The sequence below is a fragment of the Chelmon rostratus genome, chromosome 14, assembly GCF_017976325.1.
Source record: "Chelmon rostratus isolate fCheRos1 chromosome 14, fCheRos1.pri, whole genome shotgun sequence".
Classification (NCBI taxonomy): domain Eukaryota; kingdom Metazoa; phylum Chordata; class Actinopteri; order Chaetodontiformes; family Chaetodontidae; genus Chelmon; species Chelmon rostratus.
In genome coordinates, this window is record NC_055671.1 from 9471820 (window position 1) to 9487620 (window position 15801).

A 15801-nucleotide genomic window follows, 5' to 3' on the forward strand; every position below is an offset into this window, starting at 1 on the left:
AAGTACGTAAATAGAAGCACAATGTGAGGCTACAGAGATGAGGCTCCGTGGTTTTCCTTTTTAAACTTTACACACAGCAAACATTCTGTAACGACTGTTTCATTGCAAATAGGTAGGCACCAAAACATACAAAGCTCCATGAAGGCAGCACGCGATGAGTCGGTATTAGAGGCATCCGGCAGGGGGCGCCCTTACCGACAATCGCTTCCTTGTGACAGGGATTGGGGATTGGGAGGCTGCTGGGAAAAGATGGCAGCTTCCTTTTGTGTTCGGGGACTTACAGGACTCCGACGGGGGAATTAAAGACATTCTTCAGTGGAGACACGGGTCTCCATCGCATGCTGCGGGTTATCCAAACACTTGAAGCAGGAGAACATGGAGAAGAGCGGGAGCGTCGACAGTCTGGGCTCGAAGCGCTCCTCTTCCCGACAGCCAAGTGTCGATTCATTGTCCAGGTAGCCAAACCCACCACAACACATCGCTTTTTAAGCTAGCTAAAAGTTTTCAAACTAACAGAAGGCTGTATATTTACGCATTACGATTTAAGGTAACATGTCTAATCTTAAGGACGGTTTTCTAAGCCTTCAGAAGTGACTGTTAAACCTCAAATGATGTAATCTGGTGAACAAACTGCCATGAAGCGACCACTGATGGTGACAGTAAAGTAGGGCACCGTTTAACTTAATGGCTCTGGACAGTCTCGGCTATTATCCCTTTTAACCAAAGGGTGGAAGTATTATTAACGCTGTGACATGAGAAAAATTAAGAAAATGTCCCCTCAGAATAATGTGTATTTTAGGGCTGCAACTAACGATTATAATTTGCTGATAAATCTGTCGATTATTTTCTCGATTGATCGGTTGGTTGTTTGGTCGATAAAATGTCAGAAAAAGGTCAAGCCCAAGGTGACGTCTTCAAATGTCTTTGTTTTGTCTACAACTCAAAGATAATCAACTTACTGTCAAATAGGATTGAAGAAACTAGCAATATTCACATTTAAGAGGCTGGAATCAGAGAATTTTCACCGTTCTTTTCTTAAAAATTACTCATATCAAGTAATCAAGTATCAGAACAGTTGCTGATTAATGTAACGGTGGACAACTAATCGATTAGTTGTTGCAGCTCTAATGTTTTTGCACACTCAACCACCCTGTATCTGGCTGTATCTAAGCCTGACAGCCGCAAGATGATCGACTGAGGTATTGATTGTGTTTCAATCACTAAATTAAACGTTTGGCCTAAAAAAAAAAAAAAAAACATCAGAAAATGATGAATATTCAATTTAAAAAGTTCGGAACCAGGGAAAAGCTGCAGTTCCTCCTCTTTGAGGAGCTGGGACCAGATAATGCTTGGCATTGTTGCTTGATCAATGACTCACACAATTAAATATCATAATTGTTGATGATTAATTTCCAGCCAATTAACAGATAATCAATCAATAAAGCACCAGTCTGCATACTTAGTCTGACTAACAGCTAATAAAATGTTGCTACTCAGCATATAACAATGTAAAATGAGGTGAGAAATGGCTGCCGTTGCAACCTACTCGAGCTAAGTATTTCCTCTCAACATTTCTCTCAATCTCTCACCAGTACTTCCACCTCTCGCTCTGACCGGTCCGCCCAGGCCAAGCCACCCTCAGCGATGTCCTCTGACTCTGTCACCACCTCTGCAGAGCTCTCCCCAGAGCTCAGGGTTAGTAGCCTGCATGTAGCTCGCTGAGATCCTGCAGCTTCATTAATTAGTCATGATAATGACTGATGCATGACTCTCCTCTTTTCTGCGCCCTTCAGGTCAAACCCAAAACTCTTGCCAAGGTACCGTACGCCATCTCATGAATTACACACTACCCGGCATGTGGCTTTGAGTAATGCTTTATGATGATCACCTTAGCAAGTTTCAATGGTTCAGGTCAAAAGAGCAGCTCCGTATTCAGGTATAAAATGTATGTCATGTTTCCCAGCAGGCACTGAGAGATTCAGACAAAGAGGAACCACAGTTACTTCCAAATGAAACGGTGCAAGACTTGGGTAGGTTCCATCTTTGCTGCAATCACAGCTCAAATCAAAACGGCTTGCTCGCATTAGTGTGCAGGCAGAGCAGCTCATTTCCATATTAAAACAGTTTCTAATGTTTCCTCCACTTTGTTTAAATCATGTTTTTTTTCTTCTAATCCACAGCTCAAGATGTCACCTACTTCTGTCCTTTCATTGGAGCTCTGAGGGGAACAGTGACAGTTACTAACTACAGACTCTTCTTCAAGTGCATGGACAGGGTACGCTCAGTGAATTTTCTAAAAGCACTGTAAGTTTATCAAAGGAATCCTAAATGTGGTGTTTGGTTTCTAGGAGCCAGCATTTGTGCTGGACCTGCCTCTTGGGGTGGTGAGTCGTGTGGAAAAGATTGGAAGTGCATCAAGCCGCGGTGACGTGTCCTACGGGCTGGTGTGCAAGGTGAGTAATACCTGGAAATGATCTGGAATAACTGCATGCGTTTTATATGGCAAGTCAGATATTAACAGCTTACAGATGCACAGTACACGACAGTTATAGAGTGCACAGGCTGACGCTCATCCCTGCCGGGTAAACAACACTGTCAGAAATCTATCACTAAGCGAGAGTGAGCCTATGAACATGCTCCATACTGTGTCTTTACTTTCATGTTTTGCATACTGCTGTTGACCCCTGAGCCTGACCATGACCTGCTGCTCCGTCTCTGTGCAGGATATGCGGAACCTTCGGTTTGCGCACAAACAAATGGAGGACACACTCAGGAAGTCCATTTTCGAAGTGCTGATGAAATTCGCGTTTCCTGTTTCCAACGGGCTGGTGAGTGATTTTCAGCCACGCTGTCTCAGACACTGTAGCTCTGCTCTGCACTGTCTGCCGAATGACGAACGTCTCTCCCGCTCTCTGTAGCAAATCTTTGCCTTTGAATATGGGCAAGTCTTTCCTGAAAACGGATGGAAAGTGTACGACGCCCTCTCGGAGTACAAAAGACAGGTATTTGAAACTGACACGGTCCAAAGCAATACAATTCAATATTTATGTTTCCTAAACTCAATATTTTCAAGGGACATTCACTCATAACTTTTTAAAAAATAATTTAGTTTGCCTCGCTATAAGAATGTTTGGAAACTGTTTGGAGACCAACAGCAGGTAAACACATGCATTTATTTGGGAAAATCAGCCAGTAGTTATTCTCTCAAATGTTTTCTTTCATTTGATTGAGGCGTTTCTTCCTCAAAGTCATACGATGTAGATATTTTGGGTTTTAGTGTGCCTCTCATGCATCTCCCATAGGCTTCCATAGAACTGGCACCAAACTCCGGCACCAAGCAGAGCATTTGAGCATTGGTTTTATAACATGAGGGTCTTCCCTCTTTTATAGTTTTCTTGCACTGTCCAACTGTTTGGCGTAATGCTAAAGAAAGCTTGTTTCATTGGGCGCTTGTCTGTATTTTAAAGGGTATACCCAATGAAAGCTGGAGGATAACAAAAGTAAATGATCACTACGAGGTTTGTGACACCTACCCATCCACTCTGGCGGTGCCGGTCAACATACCGGACGAAGAGCTGAAGAGAGTGGCTGCCTTCCGAGCGAAGGGAAGGATACCTGTGAGTCTTCAGCACGAATCCAGTCGTCCTCTCCTGTGCAGCTGGTTTGCCGGGCTGCCCGTGGTCATGTCCTGTTCCTCTCTGTGCAGGTGCTGTCATGGATCCACCCAGAGAGCCAGGCGACGGTGACGCGCTGCAGCCAGCCCATGGTCGGAGTAAACGGGAAGCGCAGCAAAGAGGATGAGAAGTATCTCCAGGCCATCATGGATGCTAATGCTCAGTCCCACAAACTCTTCATTTTCGATGCCAGGCCCAGTGTCAACGCCGCTGCCAACAAGGTTTATCTTAATATAGCATTCAAGGGAATGAGGTTCGAGCCAGTGGATGAACCATCTTAACACCCACCCTGTCTCCACTTGTTTGTTTTCCTTCAGATGAAAGGGGGTGGTTATGAAAGTGAGGATGCGTATCAAAACGCTGAGCTGGTGTTCTTGGATATTCACAACATCCACGTGATGAGAGAGTCCCTCCGCAAGCTGAAGGACGTGGTCTACCCCAACATCGAGGACTCCCACTGGCTCTCCAATCTGGAGTCCACTCACTGGCTTGAGCACATCAAGGTGAGCACGATGACGCATGGCTGTCGTTGCGGACTAGAAGAAGAACGAGGCTAAAAAAACAAAAAACGACTGCATTTTCTGTGTGATTGTGCGTTCGTAGCTGATCCTGGCGGGAGCACTGCGGATCGCAGACAAGGTGGAGTCCGGGAAAACCTCGGTGGTGGTGCACTGTAGCGACGGTTGGGACCGCACGGGCCAGCTCACCTCCTTGGCCATGCTCATGCTGGACGGCTACTACCGCACCATTCGTGGCTTCGAGGTGCTGCTTGAGAAAGAGTGGCTGAGCTTCGGTCACCGCTTCCAGCTGGTAAACAAAACCTTCATGCACCATTCTAGGTTTTGGAAGCCACATGAGGCTCGGTGGCCCGTCCAGATGCACCACTGATTGTCGTCTCTTCTTCTGTCACTTCTTTAAGCGTATCGGCCACGGCGATAAGAACCACACGGACGCCGACCGCTCACCTGTTTTCATTCAGTTCATCGACTGTGTCTGGCAGTTGACTCGGCAGGTAAGCAATGAGTGGAACTGATATGTGGACAAGTTCTTCAGAATAACACGGACACTAATGAAGCTGTTTTTATTGAAGTTTCCCGCAGCATTTGAGTTTAACGAATACTTCCTGGTCACCATCCTGGACCACCTGTACAGCTGCCTGTTTGGGACATTCCTGTGCAACAGCGAACAGCAGAGGTTGAAGGAAGTAAGTTATGATTGCAGTGTTTCCATTTTTAGTGACTTTCTACTTTTACTCCATCACATTTATTTGATAACTTTAGTTAGTTTGCAGATTAAGATAAAAGTTTATTGATCCCTGGGGGAAATTCACAAACTACCCAGCAGAATAGAAAGTCATTAAAATGAGCCTCACTTTTACTAGCTGCAACATTAAAGTGATGAATACATTAATGCATCGATAATTATAATGTAATGATATAATATAGTTCTGAAATGGACCATTCTGCATAATGCCCACATTTACCTTTGGATTTTCAGTGACATTTGATGCTAATACTTTTAATTAAATCAAATTTTGAATGCAAGACTTTTACACATTATTTCTACGCTGTGGTCTTGATACTTTTACCTAAGATGTGAGTACTTCTTCCACCAGTGCTGGTATGGAGGTTTATCGTGCATTCAGTGTCATTACAACTACACCTTTTTTTGACAGGAGATTCCCAAGAGGACAGTGTCGCTGTGGTCTTACATAAACAGCCAACTGGAGGAGTTTACCAATCCTTTGTATGTGAACTATTCCAACCACGTGCTATTCCCGGCCGTCAGCTTGCGTCACCTGGAGCTTTGGGTTGGCTATTACATCCGCTGGAACCCTCGCATGAGACCTCAGGTATGAGGACCTGACGGCGGCGTTTTGTCAGAGGAAGCTGTTTGCACACCATTGTGTGCAAACGATGCACCATCGTTAAATTTGAGCTTTTTTTTTTTCTTGGCCAGGAACCTGTTCATCAGCGCTACAAGGAGCTGCTGGCGAAGCGCGCTGAGCTGCAGAAGAGAGTGGACGAGCTACAGCGAGAGGTGACCAACCGCTCGGCCTCCTCTTCCTCCGAACGGGCGGGCTCTCCAACGCGCTCCATCACGCCGGTGCAGACCTTCGTTTGACACGACTCAACCTTCACGGCGGTCGCACAATCCTGCGAGATGGTGCCATAGACCAGTAATCAGTAGGCCACACCTGGCGCCACGAAGGACCTGCGCACCAAACTGCCTCTTTGGGTGACACGCGTTCATACACTACCACCAAAAGTCTGATTAAGCAGATCACTGTATTTGCATCTCTCACAGGTCATGTATGAGTCTGCATGCAACAGAAAAGTGTCTGTCTCAGTACGCTTTACAGCCATATTGTACTCCACAGTTTAGAGGACGTGTAACCAGATCAGTGAGTACTGTTCAGCATATCACCCGACCTACAATCAGTGTTTGAAGTACACTTAAAATATTACGCGGGTAAAATATGTATGCCTTATACACTTCATAGGAACGCTCACATCATTCCTCTACTCTGTTTGTTAGATATTGATTTGAAAGCAATACGGCTGAAGCAGTTATGAAGATGGACACTGCTGCAGCAAAGACTTAGAGCTCTTTAGTACTAAAAGCAACTTAATGGCTCGGTAGTAGCTAAAGGGCTGTAATGTTAGCTTCTTATAGTTAAAAAGTAGTCCAAAACAAACAGCCAGTGGGTTGTCCTCACAAGTCAGTGCTCTTAGATTGTTGTGACCAAATATCTGGGTTTTTTTTAATGAATACATAATGTGTCATGTATAGCATTCCTCTCCTTGAGCGAGTAAAGTTTTGTAAGTTTCATTTTTCTAACTAGTTATCGTTATTTATTATGCTTCTAGTCCAGACTTGTATTTATGGCTCACAAACTCTTGTCTCATGTCATAAATTGATTAGCGATTGTCCTCATGCAATATTAATAAGCCACACAGAATATGCAACAGTTCATTTGTCCCAGTTAATAACCGTGTACTCAAACTATTTTAGTTGTGAACATTTCTTACAGATGCTTTTCAAAGCCAGTATCAGCCAAGATTTAGAGGCAGCAGAATGTGTAACGACTAATAATTTGCTTTGGGTCTTTAGGTTTTGTTTTTTTTTTGGTTTAGTGAATCTGAATGAACATCCGTGCCTTGCTCTGAGTGACTGATTGGGAGAATAACAAAAGAAAAGCGTGCACAGTCTTTAAATGCTAAGTTAAATCGTAAGTACAGTGTTAGTTAGCCTTTCCTCTGCAATAAACTTTAAAGGAGTCAGTATGGTTTGTCACATCAGCGCGGTGTGAACACGAAACCCTCCAGTCTGCTTCTTGGTTTGAGCAATCAGGGTTTCAAACTTTAGCAGAACCCCAAGGACAATACATTCATTAACTCTGATCATGAATATGGTCTCGCCGTAGTATATGAGAAAAAGAGTGCCTTTTATTATGAATGGAAAAAGGGTGAAGGTGAGTTAGAAGTCTGAAATTTACAGTGTGACTGTGCTGGAGAGTAATATTAGACTGTAATGGCTCTGAAAACATTAGCATAGTCATGTTCAAGCTGTTTCACTCATAAATATTAGATGACTAGCTTTAAATTGGCTTGAAGGCATCATTTACCCATTAACAGACTTATTATTCCCGCAACTTTTGATGCCTGTTAAAATGAATTTGTATTGCCACTTTTATTGAATTACTTATAAAATGCACAGCTACTAAAGTATGAGGAGTTTGCCACATGGTTTAAGCGATGCTGCAGCGCTGTATGCACTTCATTGATTCAGAAGTTGGTTTTCAGAAACTGATCGACTGCAGGCAGCAGCAAAATCAAACTGTACTGTCAAATATCAGAATGTTTGATTAATAAAAGTGCTGATACTATGTCGTCAACTTTTTGGGCTCTTTGTATTGTGTTAAAAGGGTTTTTGGTGGAAACGCTATTACTATCTGTAGTCCTGGGCATGTTTTTATGATTAACAAGCAACTGATTTGAAGGCGTCACATGAAGACGTTTGAGATGTTGCAAATGTATTATCTAGCTTGTGACTTTCACAAATCATGAAAATCTAGGGCCCCAGGACCTTAGTGACAATACTGAAGCATGGCTGGGTGTTGTACTACCTATGCAGACTGAGGTCCATCATGACAGGGAATAAACATTTGTAGAGATTTAGCATACTTAGCGGGGTAAGGGTGTAACCTTACATTAACGACTCAATAATTACACAGAAAAAGGCGCAAACTAGGCCGGCGGGGTGGAATAATGACATTCGTGTTCAGCGCTTGTATGACAAAACTTTCAGTTGTTATATTCGTAACTTTAGTGAGCAAACTAGTTAAAACCAAGCAAGTTAATAACATGATAATTCACGATGTGGAGCTGTGGTGGATGAATGCAGACATGTGATTGGTTCCGCGCATTTCAAAATGTGAATCCCGCGGACGGACGTTGTGTCGCGATAGGTTTCCTTTCTTCTTCTGGAGCCCTCAGCCACTTCCGGTTACATGACGACGACGGCGTCGATATGAACAGAGAGAAGGAAAACAGGAAAATACCTTTCTTGGCGAGAACAGTGGAAACTTAATATAAATAGCCAGATCCATATGAACGGCTTGCTTATGTCGCCGCGTAACTAACGATTGACCACAAGTCAGTCTGACAGGCTAACGTGCGAGCGGCGAAAGATCACAGACATTTGGAGTTTATTGTTCTTCGCCTTCTCCCTCCAGCTAAGCTATTTCTGTTTTGCCCTACCTAGCCGAGCTAGCTAACGTTAGCTAACGCTGGATGCCAACACAGTGTGTGTGTGTATTTTAGTTCTCAATTAGCACGCGGCTATAAAGGACATCGCGCCGTTAATCCGTTCAGTTTGCAGCTGGACTCCGCTAACCTCTTCTAGCTCGGTGACATTAGTTGGGCGAGAATGGCAACGTCGGCTCTGTACGCCTGTACGAAGTGTAACCAGCGGTACCCCTTCGAGGAGCTGTCGCAGGGCCAGCAGCTGTGCAAGGTATTTGGATGTGTGCGTGTGTGTGAGATCGAGGATGGCTGCAAACAACACACAAATAGTCCCGAGCTGAAGGAGTGTGGAAGTGTGCGTGTGTTGTTGCCGTCTGGACGTGATGCTGTTACAGCAAGTTATGCTCAGGTTATGTAACAAGCGTTTATCTTCTCAGCGTGGACACGCTAATAAAACTAATAACAACATTAGTCCTGTTTAGATCAGACCACACGACCATGCTGTTCATTAAAGAACAGTGTGCGTTCATACCGCGTCTTCACCTGCTGAGTATTAACTCGTGAGCCACTGAAATAATTGCCGTTAATGTGCTTGCTGGCCAACTTGTTGCTCTCACGGAGCCTCAGATGAAGAATTGAACAGTGTAGCGTTGCAGCTAAGGAACAGACAGAGGGGGCCAGTCTGGGAGCCTTGGTCCTCTAACAAGCCTTCTGTTCCCACCTTTTTTTCCCTTTACTGTCAGCCAACGCCGATTCATGTGTTTTATTTATTTATTTATATTTTTGGTACAGTGTGATCACTCTGTAAGCCTCCTTCCGTCACTGAGGAGAATTTTCTCTCTGAATATTCAGAGAACTTCAGTCCAGGATCAGCTCATGAACGCTAATGCAATTACAATGGGACTCTCCATCCAGGATTTTAAACTTTCCGAGATTGTAACACTGCAAAGATCATTTGATAATTTGAAAACTATTAAATTAATCTATATCTATTTTGATAGTCGCTTAATCGTGTTTTGTTTTGTTGTATTTTTTCCCCTCATTCCAGCATCTTACATGTGACTATTTTCTGGTTCTTCATCCCTCTATGACAGTAAACTTAAATTTATTTGGGTTGTTGACAAAAGAAGTCATGTGAGGATGTCATCTTGGTATTTGGCATTTTATAGACCAAACAACTAATCGATAAATAGAGAAAATACTCAAAAGATTAATCAGCATGACAATAATCGGTAGTTTCATCCCTAAGAGAATGGCAGTAAAGTCACAGTTGGTTCAAGTTAATGGTGCTTATTTTTCCCACACTGCCCAGCCTGAGTGTGATAATGTGTTGGGTTGGCTTAACAACAGCAGTTACACCGCATGGTAGTCTTTACTTTTTGCATACACCCAAATAGTCATGTGTTGGTATTTCCACAGATGTTGTAGCCAAGTGATGTTCCACAGTAAGCATCAGGTTGTGCTGATATGCACAGCAACTTGTGAGGCAGTCTTGTTTTGCAAATGTGTCCATTGCACAATTTATTTGTCAGCCTTTGCCAACAGACGCTCATGAGAACATTGGCATTCCTTTGCTTTGTCACCACAGGAGTGTCGCATCGCACATCCAATAGTGAAGTGCACATACTGCAGATCTGAGTTTCAGCAGGAGAGGTGAGATATGTGCACCCACAGATGAATTCCAGCTTTTATTCATGCTACTATAGAAAATCTTTTTCTCTTTCATTTCATGTCATTTGTTTTGGATGTAAACCGCTGTTTATTGTTCGCAGCAAAACCAACACAATCTGCAAGAAATGTGCCCAGAATGTCAAACAGTTTGGAACAGTGAGTAACAAGTTTTTCCTGTTTATTTTTACCCTGACGCACCTTTAACTTCAGCTCTGTTTAACTGCAGCTGATTGATTCAGGTTGCACTTGCTGTACATTTGTTTAACGTCACATTGTAGCACTTTCTGGTAGTAATTCTACATAGATGAGGGATTTTAGTGTGGCTGTGTGGCACTCGAGGTGAGTAACAAAAACGATGGGTTGAAGAATGGCTCAGGAAGCAGAAATCTGTGCAGGCAAGGTGGTAGTTTTATTAACCAAAAATGACAACAAAACAAGGAGAAAAACAAAAGTCCCTGGACATTTAACAAGGAGAAAATAGGGGGGAAACACTGAAATACTACGACCTTGCAGCAAGCTGCTACTATCAACAACTCTAAACCACAGTCAGTGTCTAAGTGACTTTATATACCCCTCCTGACCCCACAGTAATTGGGCTAAACCACTGCATGGAGTAAACAAGCAGGAACTGAAACCTGATCGTAATAAGAATAGAGCAAATATTTGAAACAAAGCAAATGTCAACAATATTTCAAGGTGAGAAACTATTAATAAACTCTTCCCCTTAGGATGAATTGTTGAATTTATGCCTGCTGGGCTCTCCCCCTCCTCTTCAGTACAGATTTCCAATTCACAATTCATCACAATTAGAAAACATTACAAATGTTACCACAAACTGCTTAGAAAAGCATATGAACCTGGCTAGTAAACTCAATCCTGTGCCCAAACTTGGTACAGGTGGCCTGACTGATGACAAAACAGAGCCCTTCCTATGCATTTTGGCCTTTCGTCCATGCACAAACACAGTTTTAGGTCACTGAAAATGAATCTTTTGGAAAACCCAGGATAAAGTTATTCAGAAACTCCGTTTGCAGTGCTGACACATAGACAGGGAAAACTGAGTTTTGGGGGCATGATGACAGAGTGTGCACCTTTATCTCCTTGTGGGATTTTTTTTTTTTTTTTTTTTTTTTTTTTTGTGGTGCTAACCTTGCTAACAGGACATTTTTACTTGAAATACCCAGTTTGTGTGGAGTAGTTATGAGCCTGATGACAGTGATTGCTGCAGGAAATCTAGGCACTTGAAAAGGTATAGAGCAGGCATCTCAAACCGGTTCCATAAAGGGCCGCGTGGCTGCAAGTTTTCATTCCAACCAAGGAGGAACACACCAGGCTGGAATCAATTAATCCGCTGATCTCAGTCTTCAGCTGATAACTAAGTGATCCCTTGATGTTGATTGGTTGGCCTGATGTGCTCCTCCTGGGTTGGAATGAAAACCTGCAGCCACGCGGCCCTTTATGGAACCGGTTTGAGATGCCTGTTATAGAGGGAACCTTTTCACACAATTCATGGGTCTTTTGTCTTTTGTCTGTCTTTACAGCCCAAACCCTGCCAGTACTGTAACATCATTGCAGCTTTTATCGGGACAAAGTGCCAGCGCTGTACTAACTCAGAGAAGAAATATGGACCTCCACAGACCTGTGAGCAGTGCAAACAGCAATGCGCCTTTGACCGCAAGGAGGAGGGCAGGAGAAAGGTACGAACTTTACACACATTCAGTTTAATTTGACAGTGAGTGTGTTACAACGAGTTTTATGAACTCCTGCCTCTTACCTGTCTTAAAGGTGGACGGGAAGCTGCTGTGCTGGCTCTGTACCCTGTCCTACCGCCGTGTCCTGCAGAAGACCAAGGAGCAGAGGAAGGGCTTCGGCTCCTCCAACTCTTCATCCCTGAACGAGAAAGACCACCACTCCAGACCTCACCATCATCACCACCATCACCAACACAGACACAGCAGTTCTCATCACAAGTATGTCATCTGTTGTGCCCGTGCCACTCAGCCAGACTGTTGATTTTTGACAGAAGAGTAAAACTATTTGTGTGTGTTTTATGCCATTATACGGTAACGAAAAGGAGAAAATTGGATCTGACCAACTCACTGTCAACTTATCTTTTGCAGACTAAGTGGGAGCTTGAGTCCCGAGCAGGAGCAGGGACTGTGGAAGCAGAGGTAAAATGCTCCTCCTCATTTGGAACTGAGTAATACACAGAAGACAACGTCTTGATTGAATTTTTAGAACCAAGTTGTACATTGCCATTTTGATTTTCTGTGCAGCCATAAATCGTCTTCAATCCAGAAGGAGACTCCAAAGAAGAAACCAAAACTGGAGATGAAGCCATCCAACGGGGACAGGTACGACAAGTGTAGTAATTGTTTGGGAAAACATCAAGTGTCTAAATTTTTCTTCCACACATTGACTCGCCCATCTCGGGACTGGCCTCATGCTCTCCCCTCTCGCCCATCAGTAGTTCCATCACCCAGTCGATGGATTCTGGAGGAACAGACAACTTCATTCTCATCAGCCAGCTGAAAGAGGAAGTGATGTCACTCAAGAGACTTCTGCAGCAGAGGGATCAAACCATTCTAGAGAAGGACCGAAAGGTAAGTTTGTCAGCCTTGCCTGACCTCCAGTGCTAATGAACCAATGCTGCGTCACTGTCTTTTGCTTGCATTTGTTTGACGTATTGATCATTAAATTCCCCTCCAGCTCACAGAGCTGAAAGCAGACTTTCAGTACCAGGAGTCCAATATGAGGGTGAAGATGAACCAAATGGAGAAATCGCACAAAGAGGCTATGGAGCAACAGCAGGTAGGGAAATACACCAGCACACCATGTAGCATAAATGCTCTTGGAATATTTTGTGAAAAGGTTTTTGTGTTTTTTCTTCTTTCTTTTTCTTTTTTTCCTTTTTCCACCACCATGAAACATCCTACAGCTATCAGGTGCTGTTAAAAGAAACCCTCAAAACACACACACTGTATTCACTGCATCAGTTATTAATGGCAATTTGCTGTGTTGATTAATAAGTTGATATATACTTTATATGTTATAAGAGGTTGGATGGGTTTGAAGAAGGTTAACGCTTAAAAAGTCCAAATATTCTCGTGTGCAGATGGTGATACAGTCATTACTAAAGCACGGCTTTAATTTTAGTGCCCTGCCCATTTCTGATGTTCACTCACGCCAGCTTAAATACCAGCTTCTTGTCAAAAGCCCAGTAGAAATAATAAAAACTAGTCCCACCTAAATTTCAATTCCTTTAGTTCTTGTTTTAAATAAAACCTTTATTCGTACATGTTGTATTATTAGTAGTATATTTTCTGTATCTGATCCTATATCACACTTGTGTTCCAGATATGTGCCAGTGTGATACATGTATGAGTCACTTGTTGCGTAAGTTTGTGGCCTGTTGTTATGGATACATTGGGTGCGCGAGTTGAGCCATTTCCTTTATAAGTGTGACTCTGGCTGGTGGGCTCCTTCAGTTCGATGCACCAAAAGTTGTTTTTATGGGTCCAGTTTAAGCAGTTGAAGCCTATGTAGCCTTTAACACCCAGCGTTGGATGAATGATGGGTACAGTAAGCGATTACAGTCAGTGCTGTGAAACTGTAATGTTCTGAAGCCAGCTGGTGTGTTTGCTGCCATTTAAAATCACGATCAAGCACAAACGCTCCCACAAAAGTTCAGAACTATGCATCTAATTTCTAACACAGCAACTCATTTGTTTCCACAGGCCAAGAACCGGGAGCTGATGAAACAGGTGGCTGCCCTCTCTAAAGGAAAAAAGTTTGACCGGACAGGAAGTTCACTGCTGCTGCCCTAACAATAGGCCGGCCAGCGGGTAACGACACAGAGCGGCTTCATTGCTGTAACACTGTGAAAGTCTCCCTCCTGTGTTTCCTCATTGCCATCAACATCGATTGTTTCTTAATTGGTAAAGCCAGAGACCATGTTGTACATGGGAATCAATTGTTGAATCAAAGAAGCTGTTCTCTAAATGTCAACATATTTTAGATATTTTATGGCAACTTTTCCACTGGATCATAGGACGTGGCTTTGGATGGAGGATGGAGCCCTCATTTTTAACACTGCCGGGCCAAAACAAAAAGCATGGTGTGCATATGTGGATAGCATTCTGTCGACTCAGTGTATCCACTTCATTTTTATGGATGTCATGCAATTTATTTATTCGACTGTATTTCTTAGCTTTTTTATTTCCTCACAACATACTAAGAGAATATCCCACGTTTTGGGGTTTTCTTCAATAGCAATTAGTTATATTTTTCTAAATTGATTGTGGAAGACAAGTTCTCCTCAATGGAGACCCTGCGCAACTTTACAATGTATGCAAACGTGGGAAGGGAGACCACTGAGCTGCTGCTCAACAGCAGAGAACTCTCAGTAACAATTCATCAATCAACCAGTGAACACTTTGAAAGGCTGTCTGATAGAGAGACACCTCTCGGCTGCCCTCTTTCTCACTGTGTGACAGCTGTAGTGCTTTGCTGTTTCTCTTTAGTGGAACGATTGCAATACTGCATGATGTTACTGCCAGACACCGGTTGGCATTGTGGTCAGACTCCTCTCCCCCCCTCTCCCTCCTTTTAATTAGTTTTTTAAGAATCACTTGTAAATGTATTACTGGGGTCAGCCATTGTATTTAAACTATTGCTTGTATCTGTTTTAGTGAGTAAAGTATGTGTATGGTAAGGCCAGTTGAAATTAACATGTCTGTAGAAGATGCTTTTTAAAGGAACACACCTGTCACCTTGCATTATTGGGCTGGTTTCATACTGTGGCGTCCAGGTTCACTTTTGTACTTTTTTCCAAACCAAGTGTTTTAAAACTATTAAAACTGGCTAAACTGTTACTGTATGTTTGTTTTTATTGACCATATAGCTGTTGTCACTTTTTAAACATTGAGTTTCTCTACAGTTAAGATTATAATAATAGTGTAAAGTTTAGTAGAAAGATGCTAAAAATTCCACTGAATACACTTCCACTGCATCCTGTCATGTGGACGAAAGATGTTTCCACCTTGATAAAAGTCAGATGGGGATTCATACTGAAACATGTTCGCTAAGGGAAAGTGGAGTGGATTGTGGCTTGTAAAGGTCCGGTAATTTTATTGGGTCCACTCTTCAGTCTAAGGAGGTTAATTAAAGAGTTGGGGTTAAATACTTGAGATTTCTTATATAAGATTAATAAAATGTGATCGCTACTTTTCACAAGAATAAAAGCACAATCCTTGGAATCAATTAGTTTTACAGAGTTTCTATGTACAAGGTGGGGAAAATGTCGTGCTGACTGACATATTTCCACGAAGCACTGCTGTGGTTGAGCAAGATAAGAAAAGTCACAGCAAGCACAGACATGCTCGGTCCTCAGAAGTCTGCAATGCATGAGAGAGGTTTTCAGTGCATCTCCAGACAAGGGTGCAGACAGTAACCACATGCATTAAGTGTTGGTTTAAAGACAAATAATCTAATAATAAACAAAACCTTAATCTATAATTAATTGAGCAGTATATGCAGTTACAAACGGGCTACAACAGGCACAGGTAAGACGTTGGTTAAAATTAGAACTAAAAACATTAGTTGTCAGCCTTAACTCCAGCAACATTTAAATCATCAATTCAAAACCCACTGTAAAATTCTTCACAACGCAATGTTTTTTTTATACTCTTGTGTACATAATGTACTTT

The 15801-nt window shown here is 42.8% G+C and overlaps 2 protein-coding genes across 3 annotated transcripts; both read left to right on the forward strand.

Annotated features, from left to right (window-relative positions):
- Positions 1 to 222: 222 nt before the first annotated feature.
- Positions 223 to 7553, forward strand: mtmr2 (myotubularin related protein 2). 2 transcript variants are annotated; one of them, XM_041951906.1, is made up of 16 exons: positions 223 to 455; positions 1593 to 1695; positions 1794 to 1817; positions 1964 to 2030; positions 2181 to 2275; positions 2349 to 2453; positions 2724 to 2828; positions 2919 to 3002; positions 3468 to 3617; positions 3707 to 3895; positions 3992 to 4177; positions 4278 to 4484; positions 4594 to 4686; positions 4765 to 4878; positions 5350 to 5526; positions 5634 to 7553. In XM_041951906.1, exons 1-16 carry the CDS (start codon positions 376 to 378, stop codon positions 5796 to 5798), a joined length of 1944 nt encoding a protein of 647 aa, XP_041807840.1. In that variant the 5' UTR covers positions 223 to 375; the 3' UTR covers positions 5799 to 7553. The 2 variants fall into 2 exon arrangements, with proteins under 2 accessions (XP_041807840.1, XP_041807842.1); XM_041951908.1 differs by having other exon boundaries at positions 1967 to 2030.
- Positions 7554 to 8195: 642 nt separating this feature from the next.
- Positions 8196 to 14967, forward strand: fam76b (family with sequence similarity 76 member B). Its single transcript, XM_041952168.1, has 10 exons — positions 8196 to 8693; positions 10011 to 10075; positions 10195 to 10249; positions 11635 to 11790; positions 11879 to 12063; positions 12214 to 12264; positions 12370 to 12447; positions 12561 to 12696; positions 12803 to 12904; positions 13831 to 14967. Exons 1-10 carry the CDS (start codon positions 8607 to 8609, stop codon positions 13918 to 13920), a joined length of 1005 nt encoding a protein of 334 aa, XP_041808102.1. The 5' UTR covers positions 8196 to 8606; the 3' UTR covers positions 13921 to 14967.
- The last annotated feature ends 834 nt before the right edge of the window (positions 14968 to 15801 follow it).